This window comes from Strix aluco, chromosome 17 (assembly GCF_031877795.1).
Source record: "Strix aluco isolate bStrAlu1 chromosome 17, bStrAlu1.hap1, whole genome shotgun sequence".
Lineage (NCBI taxonomy): Eukaryota > Metazoa > Chordata > Aves > Strigiformes > Strigidae > Strix > Strix aluco.
The window spans coordinates 17,092,826-17,112,222 of NC_133947.1; the positions used below are offsets into that span (position 1 = coordinate 17,092,826).

The window sequence follows — 19,397 nt, forward strand, 5'->3', positions numbered from 1 at the left end:
TTCTGCAGTCTCACATCAGCTCACACTTCTGGCAGATGACAGCATTTGTTTGCATACATTTAAGCAAAAAAAGCAGTAGGAGACAGGCAGCTTTTCAGAGCTTACAATTGCACGTTTTCTCTGAAGAATTCTTAATAAGCCTGAAGCATACTAAGAATAACACTTTAGATTGTAGGTGCCACGTAGTGTTACTTAAAACTTAGCAACCAGTGCTGACATCTACCTTTCAGTCAAATTTGAGCTACTCCGTTACCAGCAGACACAAAGAACCACAGCTTTTTTCTCAGCAGTACTAATCACCTGCTAATCCTAAACTAAGTGAAACTGGAACTTGTAGTATAAAGATCTGAAGATGACAGTCAAAATTCAGTACCTTATAAAAACAGGCATTGCATACAGCTGTTGCCACAAAGTTTATAAACAAAGTGGGCAGTGCTCACAACATGCTAGAAGCATAACACTTGCATTGTTGATCAGACAAAAAGAGAAGGAAACCTTGTTTGAGGAAGAGATGGCTGCTTTTATTTTAGACTTCAGATCTATTTAATTGTTTTGCATTTGAAACTAAGACCATCTACAACTTTGGGCATTCAAATATTATTATTGCGTGTACAGATAGTCATTTAAAAGTGACCTGATGTCCCTTGCCTATCAATTCCAGGATATACATAGAAATGATTAATTGTTATGGCTTTATTTATGGAGAAGACAGATTTAGAGAGAATAAAATAATTATTAAGTTACTATTCCTAGCTATCCACAGGTAAGACAAAAGCATTACCTAGGAATGCATCCACCAAACAGCTGATCCCACGCATGGCACGAAAGAATATTTGAGGCAGATGTTTAAGGCAGGGGTACTGATTGAGTTCTTGAGTCATCCCACTCACATTCAGAAACTGCTCCTGAAATTTGGGGGTAGAACTAATAATGGCTGGGTTACTCAAATCCACAGGATTACTGCACACAAAAAGAGAAAAATATATTTTAGTCAGTTTAAGAACAGCTGTTAGGATTTTAACAATACTTAAAGATACAATAGTTTAAGGCATTTAAACAACATCACAAAACAGCACCTAATACCAGTACGTTTTTAGCTGTCACTCCACCACAGGAAGTCATTTTTCATTTCCTGGGTTGGCAGTACTTAACTGTCTTCATTTCAAACATTCCCCAAATACAGTGACTAATTTTATTAAGATCCAATGAACCAGAGCATACACTTGCTAGAATAACACCACCACTGCAGTAATATTAATTACTTATGAGGTCTTTCAAACTCAGTTTAAGAGGTCCTTACATTGTTAAAATGATTCTCAAAAGGTAAGCAATGAATTGCTAGTAAACAGTGACAAGAAGGGGAGCGGGTTGTAAAAGTTTGAGCAATTTTTCCTGACTGATACAAAACCTGTAACAGCAATTCCAGATTTGAAGAGTACAGTGTTTGTGACGTTATCACAAATGAAGAAAAAGAACAGATTTTTTTAGTTAGTTAAAAAGTAGATTTTAAACAGTCTAAAATTTATCTAGCTTTAATTAGTAAATAATGTTTTATATGAAAAGTTTAATATTTTGGCCATTCAAAATATTAATGCAACGCTGTTCCCAAGAGCCTTTAAAACCAAGCATGCCACTTGGTTCTGTTGTGTGTTTATGGAAGAGTAACATGGATATTAAAATTAATTGTACAAATTTCTTCACAAAAACAAAGAAATACATCAATTTTAAAAATAATCTTTTGTAGGGTAAATTTAACACCCTGGAGAATAAGTGGAAGCAGTATACATCTCTTGCAGCTATTGTTCTGCTTCTCCTGTTTGCCATCTCAGAGAAACAAAATTATATTGTTTTTCAGATCCTCCAAACTGCCAAATAGCTAAAAACTTTTTAATTAAATGAACCAGTTTACATTTTCAAAGAGTCAAAGAGTTCAAAGTTGAACAACCCACTCACAACCTTGCCCTGAACTGCTGCAGGGCACTGGTATCACAAATTGCTTACACTTCATTCCGTTTAGATGCTTAATCTTAGCAATCTCTAGAAAAAATTTTCTCATGTCATGCAAATTTATAGAAATGATCCAAGAATACAAACAACAGACAGCTGTAATTACAATACCTCAGCATATGTAAAAAGCGAAACCAAGTTTGTGCAACGCACTCATTATCCATTTCAGGAGGAATCAGACCAGCATCTTCATCAGGAATTTTAAAGGGAGGAAATGAAGGTCCATATGTAAAACGCAGCAATCTAGAAAGTAAGTCAGACAGATCTGTCATTCAGTTAATACTCCTCAAAACTTTAACAGTAATTTGAGCCTCAAAGGAATCAGCAGTCGACAGGTAAGCCCACAAGCAACAATGGAACATTCCAAGTTTTCCTAGAGATCCCCATTTTACACAATTTAGTCCTCTTACAGCTTTGAAGGGTACCCACCTTGGAGCCTGTCCAAAGGTCCCACCAAATCAAAGAGCTGTTAAGGCAACCCCACAGCAGCTCTCCCATCTGTGTGGGGGGTTACCAATTAGCATAGGCTCATACCTAACTGAGAAGATGTTACTTAAGAAGGGGGGGCGGGGGAGGGGGAGAACGAAGGAATTTAAGCCCTTATCCCTCAAGGCTCTTTAGCTAAAGTGTCCAATGACACCCGCAAGCCACATTAGGTTACAGGTCTAAATTCCGAGTTACTGATGACTTACAATTTACGCCAGCACACTGAGCGACACTCAATGCCATCCTACAAGCAGCACAGGATTTACAATCCACAGAGTAGCAAGCTCTTCAAAAAAGACGCACTACGTTTTGCAGAAGCTGCAAGTTGAAGAACAGTGAAGAGCAAACCCGTAGAGGGCTTCACAGCAGTGCAGTATCATGAGGATAATGACTTAGATAAATGGGGATCTTTCTCTAGAAGTGCTACAACTACCCAACCAGTCACCAATAAGCTTCACTGCGCCACTGCTGTCTGATCTGGCCTCTGCTCCACCCCCAGCTTTGCAAATTTACAGATCAATTTCCCTGATCAACATAATCCTGGTGTTCTCTAAAAGGACGGAAGAGATCAGTCACACCTTCTCAATACCCTAGCATACCCACAAATCAGTTTCCATCTTTCCTTCAGCTAAACTCACTTTTAGCAACGTTTCTTGCTTGAGTTATCATACCCTTATTTCTAAGCTTAGAGTTGCTTGTAATGGACAAGAAATGTCCCATTCATAGTTTGACAGAGATAAAGTCATCACAACTAGGAAAAAGGGGAGGAGAGCTGAAGTCTACAGCTGACTCCTAAACTGAATTACCATCTTCCACTTCCCCCTGCGCGGGGCACTACAGTAACTTGCAGCCACCTAATGCAAAATACATTCCACGTGTGTTTGGAATCACAGTCTATCGTGGTAACTAGCTTGGATAGAAAAGCAAATGAGCTTTAGGACACGAGGCCTTCTTCAGGTCCAAGCCAGAAATACACACACCTGCACCAGGCAGTAACTGCTTTCCAATATGCCACACTGATGCCCCAGCACCCAGCTACATTTAGTGCCCCAGAGGCATCACCCCACAGTAGGTTTTTGCTGAGGAATTACCTAGCTCTGACAAACCTAGAAGCACTGGGTACACCCCACACAAAGTCATGCCCCACATCTCTGTTCTGCAGTACACTGCACTGCTTCACAATTCTGCCCTTAGGAGATGCAAGTAATCAGTTTTTCAAGGAGCACAGCCAAATCTTAACTGAAATGTGGGACATTTTCCAGAATGACTGAAAACAGAAATAAATTGTAATAAAATAGACTCAAAGCACCCTAGATGTGTAAACATAGTATCTATTGGTACCACAACACAAGTAAGACCCTAGCTTTGTCCTGCTATGAAGTCATAGCCATGGATACAGGTGAACACTTCATATGTGTGCAGATTTCCAAATATAATTTTCCATACAGTTTTAAGTTGAGAAGTTTACTCTCAGCTTATTGCTAATAACCCAATTCAGACAACTGTTTACTAAAACAACTGTTTGAAGCTGGAGCTTCATTTAAGTATTAAAAGTGCAGCTTAAAACACCACTGAACTTAAAGTTAGCCTCAGGAGTTCAGCTTTCTATGTATTAGGTGTAAACCAACATTACTGAACGGCACACTAAAACATTACAGAAAACCTGCGGATTACTATGCATTAACAGAACTAAGACTGTTAGTCAACAGTGGAAGATAAAGTGTGGGCACAGCGCATGGAGCAGAACACCAACGCATGTTTTGAGACAGCTGTTCTTTTCAGATCAGTGAATCATAAAATATTTTCTGTTATGCAATGCTACATCTAATGAGATAATAGCTAAAAAAATAGTTTGGGAAACATGGAAAACTTGTATGGCAGCTTTATTTTCCACAGGTTTAACAAGTAGCTGCATAACATGGAAAAATCTATCCATGCTTGGAATTTTGAAAGGTAATTCAAAATCAAAAGTTCTCGGAGTTAAAATAAACCCTTGCAAAAAAGCATACTATTGAATTTTTCACAGTGCAGCATTTTTAATACATCTTTGAACTTTCACAGAAATGGTTATTGATGGCTCAAGAGAGCTGGGAGGAGGACACCTAGACCCCTGCTCCTCAACATTAAATTCCGTTCTTTGATCCAAGAGGCTGAGATTTGTCCCACCACAGACCCCCACATTAAGGGTACTGACTCTCCCTTCGCTGTTCAGGGCCTTCTACTGCAGCCTCTACCACTAACCTCCCTCACAGCCCACAGATCCTGCCATGCCCAGCAAGGCTTGGCACAACTCTCCTCCAGCACTCTCTGGAGGAGGCTGCCACCGCTCAGAGGAGAGCCTGCAGCTGCCCCTGGCTCATCACATCCCTGCTGCAAGGGCACAAGCGCCAGGCAGCGATAGCACGGCTCCCGCTGCGCAGGGCAGGAGAGGCAGAGTCCAAGAGTCACCTCAAACACAGCCACATGCAGTAGTAACAAGCACCTAACAATTTTGGTGGTGACCACCATTAAACATACAGGCTATAATGTTACACTGCTATTCATGACTCATTTGTCACAGGACATGATGAAGAGTCACAGTGATGGAGGCTGATATACACACACTGTAAAATGCTACATATCAGAGAGATGCTAAGATTATACAGAGACAATCCAATTCAGATCCTCACTTGCAGAACAAAGACACACGCAAACAGTAAAAGCCAAGGATACTAGCAACATCTCTGACTTTGTTTTGCTTGTTCACTTTTGGATTGCTGTGCATTCCACAAAGAAGCAACCCCAGAGAAAAACATATATAACCCTGATCATCCACATACACACAGGTTTATTTCCATGGGATTTCTCCTACCTGGAAGTAAGGGCACAGATGACCTTGCTCCACTGCTCAACAACTGCAGGGTGATGTCGCCAGTTGGCCACCATCTCTTTGGCAGTTTTCCAGTAAGGTGGTGTTGGAAAGCACCGTGTACAAGCTAGTAACCACACCTCAAACAGCACGCCAATTAATTTTTCAGCCAGATTCTCAGCAATGCCACCTTATAACAGAAACAAAGCATGCCTTTAGTAAGTATTCAATTAAGTAACTTCAAATATCTCCCCAAGCAGATTTCAGTTTAAGTGTGTAAAGGTATCTTAAGTTCATTTTTTTCATCATTTTCTGTTTGATCCCTGATTGCTTCCTACAGCAAATTAACCTTTTTACAAGACCAAACATAATATATAAAGACCAACCACTTACATGTGTCACTAAGGGACACTGAGAATTCACTAATTTTAGGCTGTCTTCTATTGCACTCTATCCATATTGATGCCTTTTTTTTTTTAAAAAAAAAAGGTATAAACTGACAATATGTTCCAGTAGGCAGGCCATACTGCAAGACACATAGGGGTTTCAGTGAAACAAATAGGGAGCAAAATTGTCTGAAACCCTTCACCATGAACTGTTCCTGTACAGAGTCACTGTTCTGCAAAAATACATTTAGGAGAACTCAGCTCCAAATCATTCATTTTTTTCTGACAATGCTTTATTTTGGAGTAGTGCAGCAGAATTAGGAAGGAGCTATTGTGCTCTGGTGGTTACTAGGAGCTTTTAACAGGTTTCCCCCCATCCCCCTGGCAGCTCAACATCAAGCAGAGCCAAAGGTTTTTCCAGTAATTGAACCAAATGGAAATTGAACACAAACCTTGCACAGTTGGAGCTGCTAGAAGAGTGTCATTGATCTGAAGAAGAAACAATAACAAAACCTCCCAGGTTTCTCTTGCCATAATTGTTGATTCACGAGCCAGTTTCTGGACAGCTTTCAAAACCTGCAAACACAATCTAATCTGGCTAGATCCTGGGTCTGGCCTGTAAGAGAAGAAACAATACTTGAGTCTCTAAACAAGAACTACAAAGAGATGCATACAATAATCTGAACTTTGAGCAGTTACAGGAGGAAACATCAATATTATTGAACAAAAGCCAAGAACATGAGCTAATATTCTTCTATGCACCCTAACTCCATCTCTAAGCATCCTAACTCTGCCTTAACGAGTACAAGATGTACCGTAACATTCTCCTCTACATGGCACAGAACTCACCACCATAAACACTAACTGGAGGAAGCAAAACCCATTATCCCAAATGAATTTATCTTAGACCAAACAATGAGAATGTAGTTGAGACATCACTAATTGTTACATATGTAATTCAGAAGGAGAGTGGCAAAATTAGGAGAAAATATTGTTAGCAAGCTAATTTAGATTCTTCCTAGTTCTCCTCTTGCTTCCAAATGTAGATCCAACTCTTACCTGAAATTCCTTGGGTTTAGGAAAAAAAATATCTAGAAGAGGGTCATTAAATAGGAAAATCAGACTAAAGGAAGAGGGGATGAGTAAGGAAGGGAACAAGCTGATACTATCAAGGTTTTCCCTGTAGTAACCACCAGTTTCACACCGTCACTGCTGAGCCACTCAACATCAAGTGCTGCAGAAGCAGCACAAAGAGCATGCTCTCTTCCCAGGAGTTAGTTTGGACAAGGCAAAACTGGTACAAAATAGTAATCTGAAACGTTCTGGACAATATCTGAGGACACTGGTAAACAAAGCTGAGGAAGCCTATAATTTTAAAGGGTGAAAGGAGAGATTACAAATTTGGGCGTGCAGTATATGCAAACCATATTTCAACTTGCACATCATTTTTCTCCTCCCTCCTACCACTTAATGAAGGGATGACAAAAAAATGATAAAAATATTACCTCTCACTGGACTACTAAGTAGTATTATCAGATTCCTACCAAACACTTTCAATGGGGTATAACCCACAAGTCATGTTGCATGGTAAGCATCTCAAGAACATGCTGATCCACTAGATACAGATCTGCTTTTCTTAAAGAGTAGTAGCTCACGTTGAGATCACTTGTTGTATTGACAGACACGCTTTAAAAATACTATCAACGCTTATCTTGATAGAATAAATGTTGTATTACAGTACGGAAAACAAGATTACAAAGAGACAAGATAATACGTAATGCAAAATTGCAGACTACTAGTCGCAGTTCAGGACTTCAGTGGGCTGCTTGATCCTAGTGCTAGATCCTAACAGATAGCCTCTGTAGAACAACAAAGCTCGCGACAAGTAAGCTCTGCCTTGGTTATAACACTATTTTTTCCCCTGAGCAAAAACAGAGCATATACTTTAATCAAAAGATAATCCTTAATCTTGTAAGGCTTTAAGTTTCAAAGCCTGTTTCAAGACTTGTTTCCCTAATAATTTAGGGAATCTTTATATAAAAAGGGGGTTTACATGTAGGAGCTCCATATGCCAGATGACTAACGGGATACTTCTGAGCCAACCTGGTAAAGCCAGCTCTAAAGTCCCCAGCCACCTACCAGTTCCTCTTGTCCACGATGTCAGTTAACAGCAAACTTTGGTTGCAGCATTTTGCAGACTCTAGATTTCTACACAACCTGACCTTTTGGTTCACACACTCCTTTGCAACAAGAACTGTTCTCATGATTTCATATGAGCAGAAGTTACTACAAAAAAGCATCTATTACACGTGGACAGTCACATGTTCCATAGTAACTCAAGCAATTCCAGCCATTTTAGTTACACAGAAGACCCTGGTTTCTACACTTAAATCTCTTGGGGAGGGGATGCAGGGGGAGAGGTCTCCGATTTTCCTTCTGTGCTTCCAGTAAGAGTTTGAGACACTGAAACTTCATCTGACAGCGGTAACTACCACTAGTGCTTAAGTAATCTGCAAGGCTGCTAGAGATGGAAAGCCTGGGGGTTGCCTGGGGACTGCTCAAATACATCAAGAAAATAAGCATTCATTTCATCACTGACAGAAGGTCAGTGCTGGGGGGAAGGATGCAAGCACCCTCTCTAGTCAGTCCGGCAGACAGAGGAAAGGCAACTTGACTCACCCATCTTTCACCATCCTTATTTTTCACCACCACACTATTTCAAGGACTGTGCATGTAAACATTTGATTCAGTCAAGCACTTGAACTAGATTGACTTATACACACCTGCTTTATATTTGGTGTATACATGTTCCCGAGATGCTATTTAAGTTGAACTGCTCACTTAAGGCTGCTACATTTCACACCTCAACTACAGATCCTCCTCAGGACCTGAAACCCTCACAACTCTGGGCCACCAGTTTTAAGGCAGACAAACCAACTGCTACATCGTTTCCAGGAAACCAGGATGAGGAAGGAAGCTATTTTAATCACAACCATCCATAGGACATAGGCTTATAATAAAGGCTTAGTATTTACCACACAAGAACAGGAGATTTTTCCAGAGAATAGTTCAATGCAGGTTGCTACAAGAGCTCCTGAGTAAGTATTCTGCATGAGCCTATCAGCACCAGCAACCTGCACCAATTGGGTAAAACCAGAAATTATTCTCCTCTTCCCTTCCATATAAGAATATGAGCCTTTGCTTTCACTCAAGCAAGGTGTGCACAACTCAGTCCTGCATTTAATTTGCACTATAGGATGTCTTCCTGTTGCTGGAGTGAATTCTGAACACAGCTCCCTGGAGGACAAAACTTGAACTTTAAGGTTTTTCTTGAAAACAGAGTAAGGAACATCAAGTGTTGAGAGCCACAGCCATGGAAAAACAGTGTTTCAGATACATCTCAGAGGGTTTTGAATGAAAAACAATAGAATAGTTATACTGGGGGATGGGAGAGGGGGAAGTGTTTAAAATAATGATTTTCCAGCCCTCCCTGTCTCTGGATGTTAATTATTCTGTTCCACAGCCACCACGTGCAGTCCACCACCCTGCAACAAGCTCCAACAATGAAGCTGGGAGAGAAGGGTGGAATGGCAGCTTGTGCCAACAGCATGTTAGAAACAGGACTACTGAACTGCCTGCTACCAGGGCTCCTGGTGTCAAAGCAGTCAGCGCATCATAGCAAGAACTATTTAACTGACTAGTGAAGAATTCATTTTCCACTGTGCCAAGGGAATAAAGGTTCCCACACAGTAGACTCTATACTGCATGTACCAAAGCTTAGAGACAACCTTCTGCAGAAGTCTAATCCAGCAGCATGCTTTCCTCAAATTTGTGTTGTTGCCCTGACCATCCTTCAACGGGAATTAAAATGCACAAGTTAAGAGCAGTGACAAGGTTAGGTGGTAGACTTTGAAGCAATCAATAAATGGCAATGAACTCCTCATCTGAATTTGTGTAAGTTATTATTCAAAACTCTTTACTAACAAAGCCTTCAGGTAAAGTTAATGATCCAAGCACAGCAGAGCACTCTGAAGGCCACTTGCAGTGATACTTTATTAATACTGACAAAAGCAGATGATCTGGTACTTACAGACATATACTAAACATTGATCTGAAGTCATTTCAGGTAGCTAATATTTAAGTACTGTTTCACAGAGCACCATTAAATAATCTCCTCTTACTTATCCAACGTGTGTGTTTAACAGCAGCAGGTAAACTTGTCAAACTATAAACAAAGTCTGAAGTTTGAGCACTCTGACAATATAACTTTGCCCATGACCTAGAAGCATGTGTATCTCAATATTATCATCCAAGGATGTCTCGTGTAACATCAGGTTGTCAGACAGCAAGCACTTCTCCGCAGGATTCTTTCAAAACTACTAGTGAAAGACAGTCGGCACAATTATGCCCATTTAACAGGCAGCAAGATGCAGTCACAAAGCAGCCACTTACTGCAAGATCCTCCAGCACACCAGAAACACAGTCAAGTCTTGAGTAAACAAAGCATGGGATTGCCATGATGTGCTCTTAGATTATCTGCTTTGCACAATACCAAGCACATGGTCACAGAGTGATGCTATTTAACCTTGCCCCCTGCTGCCACTCACCTAGAGACAGTTCTTGAAGTTCTCAGAACAGTAAACACTCAAGTCTATGAACCATCTATAATTCTAATTACCTCAACACAGCAACAACTCGATTTGCTACTGAAAATTACAAAACAGCTTTGGAGAGGCACCTTCCTCCTAACTTTGCAGTGACAGCAGTCTTATTTTAATCAAGAGCCTCCACAGCTCCTCAGGCCTCTTTGACAGGTTACCTGTTGACTACAGCTTCAAATTCCTGAGCCTCCCTTTTGTCCCAGCCCTAACACTCACCTCGGTACAAAGAGATTTTGGAGATGTTTGAGAATGCTTTGAACATAAAGGTTTGGTTCCTTAATAACTGGTAAAGGAATGGAGTCCTTAGGTAATACAAGAGCCATAATCCAATCTGTATATACGTCGACACAGTATTTCACAGTATCGCCATCCAGAGGGAGGGTCAGTCCATAACAAACCACCTCCATAGTCCATTTTACCTAGCCAAACACAAAGCAAAAGTTATTAAAAATAAATATTAGCAACTAAGCAATGGTCAGAGCACATTGGTTCTACCTCAACAAAATAACAGTAGTTATGTGGTATGAGCAATTCTATTTAACATATACTGCAAGAAAAAGAAAACACCAAGTCATTAATTTGTGTATCATGACATTATAAAGATTATGAATAGATGGCAAATCACTCTAAATCTAATTTCTGTAGTCTAACCTGTAGAGAGAACTCTTCAGAAGACACAATAGCTGACATAATGGAAGATTTTAAACTTCTAGTAAATACTTGTACTATACAAAGACTTAAGTCACATACTGTTGCTTCAAATATGAATATAATTAGAAAGACTTTATGGTGTTACCTGCTAAATCCCTTGGTTGGTGGTTTTGGTTTTTTTTGCTTTAGCCTGAACTTCCTGATACAGTAGCTCAGATCATAACCCAGTAATATCTGTTTAAGTACACTGTTGCTATGAACTAGCTGTTAATAGAAGCCTTATATAGATTACTAATCTAAAAATATAGCACACTTCATAAAACTTGGACTATTAAAGAGAGAAAAATAAAAGAGGATATAAAAAAAATCATTAAGCTGCCACTCTCACGTGAAGGAAACTATGATCTCTAAGGAAATGCACTTACTTCTTTGTCTGTTTTTAGTAGACTCTCACTTCCAACGGATGATGTAATTAAAGCTTGTCCAAGAGGACGCACCACTGCATTTGCCACTTCTCTCCCCACGTTTTCAGGATAGCTGTGAAGTACACTGGTATTACCCTGATCATTTTGAATGACAAGATGCAAGGATCTCCACTCTGAGTACATAGTGCCTCTATGCCACAATCCAAATAACACCTGGGAGGCAAGGAAATAAAAAAAGATATAGTTAGTAGAAATGTCTATGACATGAGTTACCAAAACTGGGGCTGTTTGCCATGATACAGACCCTTGTAAATTCAAAACACACGTGTCCATATCATATATTTGAAGACCTGGAAGAGATCCCAATAGCTGGTTTTCAACCTTAGTATGTTCGGTTTGGGTTTTTTTTTTTTTTACTACAGCTGCAAGCTTGGTTTTTTTTAAAAAAGAAAGATTACAGTAAGTTTCAGTTAGGCTAATAGCCCATTTGAGACACTTAAACTTGAGAAGTGACTTCACCTCACACTTGCTTGAGCCATCCTTGCAAGAAAGATGCTCTTACATGACATCTTCGGCTAAATAGAGAATAGTTCTACAAGTATTTTTACATTCATGAAGTGTGTTACAGCACGCACTACTTAAAACTGGTAGTTGAAAAATGTGGCTGACAATGAAGAGCGCACTATATCTGAAGTGATTTCAGGACTGACTGAGCCTTGGTGGATCACTAACTTAAATCCCATATCACTTTATAGTTTCATTATAACATCACATACCGGTACCAAACCTAAGGCATTAGGTATGCCCTAATGCATTTCAAATCCTTCTAAAATCAATACACACAGAGTCACTCCCTAATCTAGATTTGTCCCTAAGATTCAAGATAGAAATGTCACTAGAAGATCTGTCTGGTAGCGCTCTCAGAACTAGGCAGGAGAAACAGAGTTCTCCTTTCAACAACGCTCCCAGCACAACTGCAGTTGTGCGTTTTCCCTTACCGCAGATTGAGGCAGCTCGGGGAGCCAAGCTGACAGTGAACTAACCAGGTTTTTGCAGGTTTGTTTTTTTTTTTCCGGGGTCAGGGGGTGGCACTGTTGTGAAACCACAACCAAGAGCAGCAGATTAGAAGCAGGAAAAGTGAAGCTGTGCTTCCACAGCCACTCTCAGCCAGCGTTTGCCCAGAAGCAGGGTAGGGTATGCCCTTCTGCCCCAAGAGCAGCGGATCCTGCTGCACCATCAGCACATACCCAACACCTACCTGCTGTACAGCAACAAGCTCGGGAGCCCGGCCAGAGCAAGCAGCCCCAGGCAGCAGGGAGGCACAGAGTGTGACAAGGCCAGCAACTAGTCACGGGACTGCCTCCTGCCTCTCCAGGCAGCGCTGGGCAGCTCAAGGAGATCTGCCATGTGCTGCCACTGTTGATCTACACATCAAAACATTCGGAAAGCTAAGCCAGCACAAACATTTTTTTCTGCTGAGACAGTTTTTAGCTGGATCAAGATCTGATCTAACTCAGGTGAGATGAACATCTGTGCCAACACAGAGGAGCAGCGAAGACACATGGCTGGGAGGGGTGGCAGGAGCATCCCTTCTTGCAGTAACAGGCTTTCGTACCCACTCACAGCAACATTAAAATGCTGCTTAGGCAGGTGGTACCATGGCAGCCTAAGCCATCAGAATGGGGACTGCTCTATCTCCCTCTTTCCTCCACTCCCACCAACAGTCAGTGTTTTATCAGTTATCTGAGCCAGCCGACCACATGAACAATAAAATAAGGAAAACAGGATTGGCACAGGAGAAAAGCAAGGAGTGTGCACCAGCCGCAGCTTAGATCAGCTCAAGCTGCCACAAATAGCACCCTGAGGACCGTTTGCCAATTACACATAGCTGGCACATTTTGGAAGGCAGTTAGTTACACAGGGAATGTTTTGAACACCTCCTTTAGACATTCCTTGGCCCAAAACCAAACAAGAAGCCAGACCTGGAAATACACCCTCCTAGGGACAAGCCACCATTTGAACAGGTTGCCTATTTAGCTGACTCCCCAAGAATTTACTTATACCCAAAACCTACACAGAAAGGCTGATGACTCCTTTGAAGGGAGGAGGGAAGGTGAGGCAGCAAGATCTTGGTTTTCCAAACTACATCCTTCTGGTTTGAGGCAGGAATCACATGTGCTCATCTGATAGCAAATTAATCAGAGCAGCCACAGCCTACAGGAAGCATATCCTCCGCATCCTTTAGGCATTTTCTCCCCCTGGGGGCCATGGCAGGGGGAATGCGCATGCCACTTTGGTCAAAACTCTTAAGCTTAGAGGAAAACAATTCCAAAACACTAGCTTCTGTGACACAGAGAAATCACAACAAAAAACAAAACAAACACAAAAAACCAAAATGAACATGACCCACAATCCTTAGTGATGGCTTCGGTCACTGCTTAACTTCATTATATCGGCTTCCCTACTCCTTTCTTTTCCTTTCATACCCTATACCTCCAGGGCCTTTTCATCTTACCCTTTCTGTCCACCCGACCACTGCCTTAGTCTCCAGCTTGTGTTTGGAGTGGAAGAAGAAGGAACAGAATTGGAGTATCATCTACTTTCCAAGACTTCCCCTTCCTCTCTCAGGCCCACAGCACCATCTCTGCCCCCAGAGCAGGGTGCCCCTTCCCCCTGCTTTGCTGCTCACCACAAGGGAAGGGCGAAGGCACTCTCCATCCCTCCCATTTGATACTCAAGTTCATTACAGAAGCATGTAACACCATTTGAGGAGTGTTGGTTTAAATAAACTGATTTAAACTGATAAAGCAGCATGTACTTTCCATCGCCACACTGCAGCTGAAGGACTGGCAGCTCACAGCTCATGGCAGGAACTTATCAGCGTGCTGATAACTGCAAGCACATTTACTGTGGCTGCCCTTACACCAGAACAGGGTTCCCAGAAGCAGGGAAGTGTTGCACAGCACAAGCAAATTGTGCAAATTGTACGCAGTGCCTGTGTAGGAGCTTTCTCGTCAAGAAGACAAAAGTCAGAAAGGACAAGGATTCCCAAATCGTGCTGCATTTTGGAAAACCCTCATTGCACTAGGGCAAGGCAACAGTAGGACACAACCACCTGCCTTCATGCAGCTCCCTGCCGTGCTGAAACAGAGATGCAAAGCTCTTTTGGGTGAACTTCGCACACTTCTGAGAGGAGCAGCATTTGTAACAGATACAGGATAGATATAACATGCCATGTTCAAGAGAGGTTTAGCAGCAGAACGGGGTAACTAAAACTTCTGGTGCCACCCTGTTCTGCTGCTAAATCTCTCAAACATGGCCTGACCTTCACACAAACTTAATTATCAAATTTGTATCTTATTAATATTCAAGACTTCCTATGGTCTTGCCATAAAAGAAATCTTCTGTTAGTCTTTCCAAAGTACAAAGAATACTGAAACAATAATTGCTTCCAATTTAAAATCCTTTTGAGGTGGGATTTCCTAGGGTATTAACCCCCTACATTTTGCAGTAAGAAGTTTTTATTTGCAAGGCCTAGAAGTTACTTTTCATTTAAGACTCCAACTGTCATTTGAATCGAAAATTTCTGCCATCTGTTAGGATTGGGGTAGAGCTCAACCCATTTACTCTGCAGCTTCTTATAACTGGACATAAATTAAATAAGGCTGGAAAGTCTCCCCACACCATTGTATCTGTTAAAATATTCTGTTTCAATAGATTCAATACACTGACAGTTCTATAACTTGTTTTAGACAAAAGACACCTAATGCTTCGTAGAAGCAGGACTCACTCCCTCAGAAGAGACTGTATTTATCACATACTACTTAAACAGCAACAGCAAATTGGAAAAACAATGTGACTGCCACACCACACAAACAGCATCTTGATTTTTATTTTTGTTTTTGCAATGCTTCTGCATTTTGGCTTCATTCACTGTCCCAAATAACATCTCCTAGGTCTCATGCAGCTGAATATTCGTATTTTACATTAACATATGTCTTACTGAGGTTCAAACCACTAAGAACTCTCTGAATGACAGGTAACCTAATTAAGAGGAGAGGTGGGAAGAAGAGTAAATAAAACCCGAAAGTTTTCCAAGCACTTTTACACACTCGAACTTGGAAAGGGGTCATGTTTATGCTCCTGGAGGCTGCACTAAATAAAACATCCCCAGATTCTCACAGACAGACCAATCTAGAAAGAAATTATCGGCATTAACATGGGCAGAACAACTGAGAGACGTGCAGTTAAAATATTTACCATCTACTATGAAACCGAGCGCAATTCCAATATTCCTTAGCGTGGTAAATAATTCAGGTTTCAATATATTCCCTCTAGATCCATTTCAGTTTACGAATTTTAGTAGCTATCACCATATAAACCACTGAAAATGGATGTTTCAGCATTTTAGACCAAAGATCCTCAGTTCATAAACACTGTAGAAGTTGGTGAACATGAAAGAATTTACTAATGAGCCCATAAAACTCCAAAAATAAAGATATTTAAGTTCTATTTCTAGTCTCCAAAGACTTAATATGAACAGCTGCATCCAAAATATTTAAACTCCCAGATCAGTAAAGTTCAACAGTGAGAATTACCTAACTAAACAGACCCACATTCTGCAACCCCTTTGAAGGAATATGCAAGTGCTCAGAGCCTAAAGCAGAGGTGGAGTTTTTGGATTATGTGCAGGGGAGAGGTCAGGGAACCAATACTGGTGTGCAAAGCAGTTCCTCAGAAAATCTGCGCTGAGAGTTGGGGGCAAACGTGAACAGCAGCTTCATACGTAAAATTAAATATTTGCCTACAATGCAAGAGGAATGCAAGCACAAAGACAAGCTGTCCCAAAAATGAACACTGCCTGGGTTTTACCAGAACCAAAAAAGCAGAGCTGAGGCAATTGTTATTTATATAGTAGATGTAAAGACCATCAGCAGACAGATGCTCAAGGAAGGCTGAAGACCTAATAGAACCTAGACCAGAGAAGCATCAACATAAAGGGTCTACACCACAGAGCTCTGGGATATTAGATATACCTTATAAGTATTTCACAGAAAACAAGTAACCCCCTCTCTACCACTACCCGTACTACACCAGTAGTACTGACATCTGCTCTCTCGAGGCCACAGTTATTGCCAGAAAGTCATCTTGCCACAACCTGTCTTCCCTGGATCATGTACTAAAGAGGTTTATGAGCAACTTTTCAAGCCAGCTGAGGCCTGTGATGTCCTGACCGTGGACAACTGCCACATGCCCACTTGCCTCACCTTGACACTGCTGCCCTCTGCCCTCCAAGTTTCTGCGGGAGAGTGACTTAGATCTTGGCAAGACTAACTCGGCACCTCTCACGTTAATCCCACCAGGAGGGAAGCAGCACAGACCCCTCTAGGCAGCTCAGCCTTAGGGCCCATCCAACAGGCAGGCTCTGCCCTAGGCACACACCGCCTGTAAAGGACAACAGGCAGAGCAGATGGCAGGCAAAAAAGGCAAGAGCCAAAGTGAAGACCCATCTGAGAGAAACACTAGCAGAAAGTTGGTGTTTTGTTAAGTCAGTGTTTTGTTAATGAATAAACAGAAATGCATGTCCGAATTACTATTAAATGGAAAAAAAAAAAAAGTCTAGATTCAAGGCAGGAAGAGATCAGACAGAATAAACAGGAACTCGTGTCATCCTCTTCCAGGCCATTCAGCCGGTGCTACAGACTAGAAGAGAATCACAGCTCCCCTTGCCCAGGGAATATGAATTAGTCTGATTTTATCCCCTAACTATAGCAGAAGTTAACACATGAATCTGACACAGGGAAGGCTCTCAAATGTAAGGGGCCATTGAAGCCCCAGGGCTTGGGTCTCCCTCTCCCCAGCACTCCTGCTCACTAACTTCAGAGACCCCATCACCACTCTGGTTCCTGAGAGCACTGCTGGACACCAACCTTCCCAAAGCAGGAAACAGGACACCTGCCACAAAGGCAGCTGCCCAAAAATTGCATTCTATAATATCTGAAGATTAACAGAAATATAAAAAAGCAAAACCATCAGTTAATTTTGCATGTTTTGGCTATTACTCTGCTTTCAAGCTTCATTACTCAGACACCAGCACTCCTTATCATTAAAAGCAAGATTGAGAAGTTATCTTCCAGGCAGATCATCTGAGAATTTAAGGAGTTTTCACATCCTTTACTTGTGTCATAATGAGCTCCACCACAAAACAGTGCATTTCCCTGACCCAGACTGAGAATAATTTTTACTGAATAGTTTATTTTACATTTGCACTTTTTCCTTAGTCCACCTTCTCGTGCAACTCTACAAACTGCACAACCAGGAAGGGATCTCCTGAAGCCAATTATCCCTTCACCCAGGGAGCAAACCTCGCTGTGGTTTTGCTGCTGTTCACCGCTTTCCAAAAAAAATCTGATCTACTGCCTGCAGGCCCTGAAGATCAGATGAGACGGAAAATAAGCAAAGGAAAGCAGCATCATGGCAAGGTCTGGGAGGCCTGCACCCAGGAACGCAAGGCACCATCAAATTATTTGTAAGAAAGTCTGCATGGAAACGGCGATGAAAACTTTTCCCTCGCTCATGCCCGTGCCCCTGCTTGCGGGAGCCGGCACACGGCGGGAAGGAGCTCACCCATCGCGGGTGACACCTCACGCCTCGGTTCGGGAACACGAAACGCGGCTCAAAACCGGCCCCCGAAGCCGGAGCCAGAGCACAGGCCGGGAAGGACCTCAGGGCCGCGGGCTAGTGCGAGGGGGTCCCCCGAGGCCCACTCCCGCCCACCCTGCGGCGGCTCCGCGACACCGGTCCCAGGCGACCACAGAGACCCCCAGGGGCAAGCGCGCGCCCCCCGCCCGCTCCGGCCCGGTCTCGCCGTGGCCGCAGGCCCAGCCCCGCGGCGGGCAGCGCAGAGGTCGGCGCGGCGGAGGCTCCCGGGCGGCGCCCCGCCGCCACAGGCCCCGCCAGCGGCAGGAGCGGGCCGGGGTGCGGGCAGCGCTGCCGCGGGAGGGCCCGGACCGCCCTACCTGCGCCGAAGAGCCCGGCGGGCATGTCGGGGCAGGGCCGGCCGCTCCGCCCTCAGGCCGCCGGCTCCATACTGCCCGCAGCAGCCGAGGCGACACAGCGGAGACGCCACTCCGCGCTGCCCTGCTCCGCTCGGCCCCGCTCCCCGCCGCCGCTTCCGGCAGCGCCACAGAACGCGCGGCCAGGGCCGGGCCCCGCGGCGCTCTGCGCATGCGCACGGTCCCGCCGCAGCATAGCCCCACACACGGCCGCGCCCCCTCCCGCCGGCAGCGCCGAATAAGTCGCGGGGCCGAGCCGCGCGCATGCGCAGTCCCGCCCCTGCCGCCGCCGCACGCTTCCTCTTAAAGGGGCTGCGCGCGCCTCCCCCACCCTATGGAGCCTTCGCCGCCTCCCAGGTGCTGCTCCCCGGGGCGGGGCTGTGCGAGGGCTCACCGGGACCCCCCCCCCCCCCATGGGGCCTGGGGCAGCAGCCGTGGCACCGCCGCAGGGCCCGGGGGAGCTGCTACCGTCCCCACAGGATGGAGCCGGGCCTTATCTAGCTTGAGCCCTCGCGGGCGGGCAGCGTGTCCCTCCTGCGGGCCCGGCGCCTCTTCCACTGCCCCTGCTGAGGGCTCCGCGGAGGCCGAGGGAGCTTCTGTGGGGCGCTGGTGTCCGCGCTGGCCCTCGCCCTGTCCTCAGGCACCGCTGCTGGCCGACCCCACCAGCGGCGGCCGCCGTGGCTGGGGAGGTAACAAGGAGCAGCATCAGCTGGCTCTCCCCTTTCTGCAGGCCGTGCCTCTCCCTCCGAGCTTGCGTTATTCCCGGCCTGCTCCCGTTTGCTGCCTCCCCTGCCCCTTGGCATTGATGAAAGTTCTCTACAGGCTCTGAAGGTCCTGAGCCAGTGTCACAGGTTACCTGCATTCACACATGGAAAAGG

At 43.8% G+C, this 19,397-nt stretch overlaps 1 protein-coding gene across 6 annotated transcripts in view; it reads right to left on the reverse strand.

The window, feature by feature from the left end:
* RALGAPB (Ral GTPase activating protein non-catalytic subunit beta) overlaps positions 1-18,674 on the reverse strand; it is a 67,066-nt gene extending 48,392 nt beyond the window's left edge. For 5 of the 6 annotated variants that reach the window (XM_074843531.1, XM_074843530.1, XM_074843532.1 and 2 more), the window contains exons 1-7: positions 18,484-18,672; positions 11,465-11,677; positions 10,605-10,807; positions 6,180-6,343; positions 5,345-5,531; positions 2,119-2,250; positions 782-960 (exon numbers count right to left, since the gene is read on the reverse strand). In XM_074843531.1, coding sequence (XP_074699632.1) covers positions 782-960; positions 2,119-2,250; positions 5,345-5,531; positions 6,180-6,343; positions 10,605-10,807; positions 11,465-11,647 — 1,048 coding nt within the window. In that variant the 5' untranslated portion in view covers positions 11,648-11,677; positions 18,484-18,672. Of the gene's footprint in view, positions 1-781; positions 961-2,118; positions 2,251-5,344; positions 5,532-6,179; positions 6,344-10,604; positions 10,808-11,464; positions 11,678-18,483 lie in introns of all 6 variants that reach the window. The other variant, XM_074843533.1, reaches the window with a different exon arrangement.
* Positions 18,675-19,397: the final 723 nt, after the last annotated feature.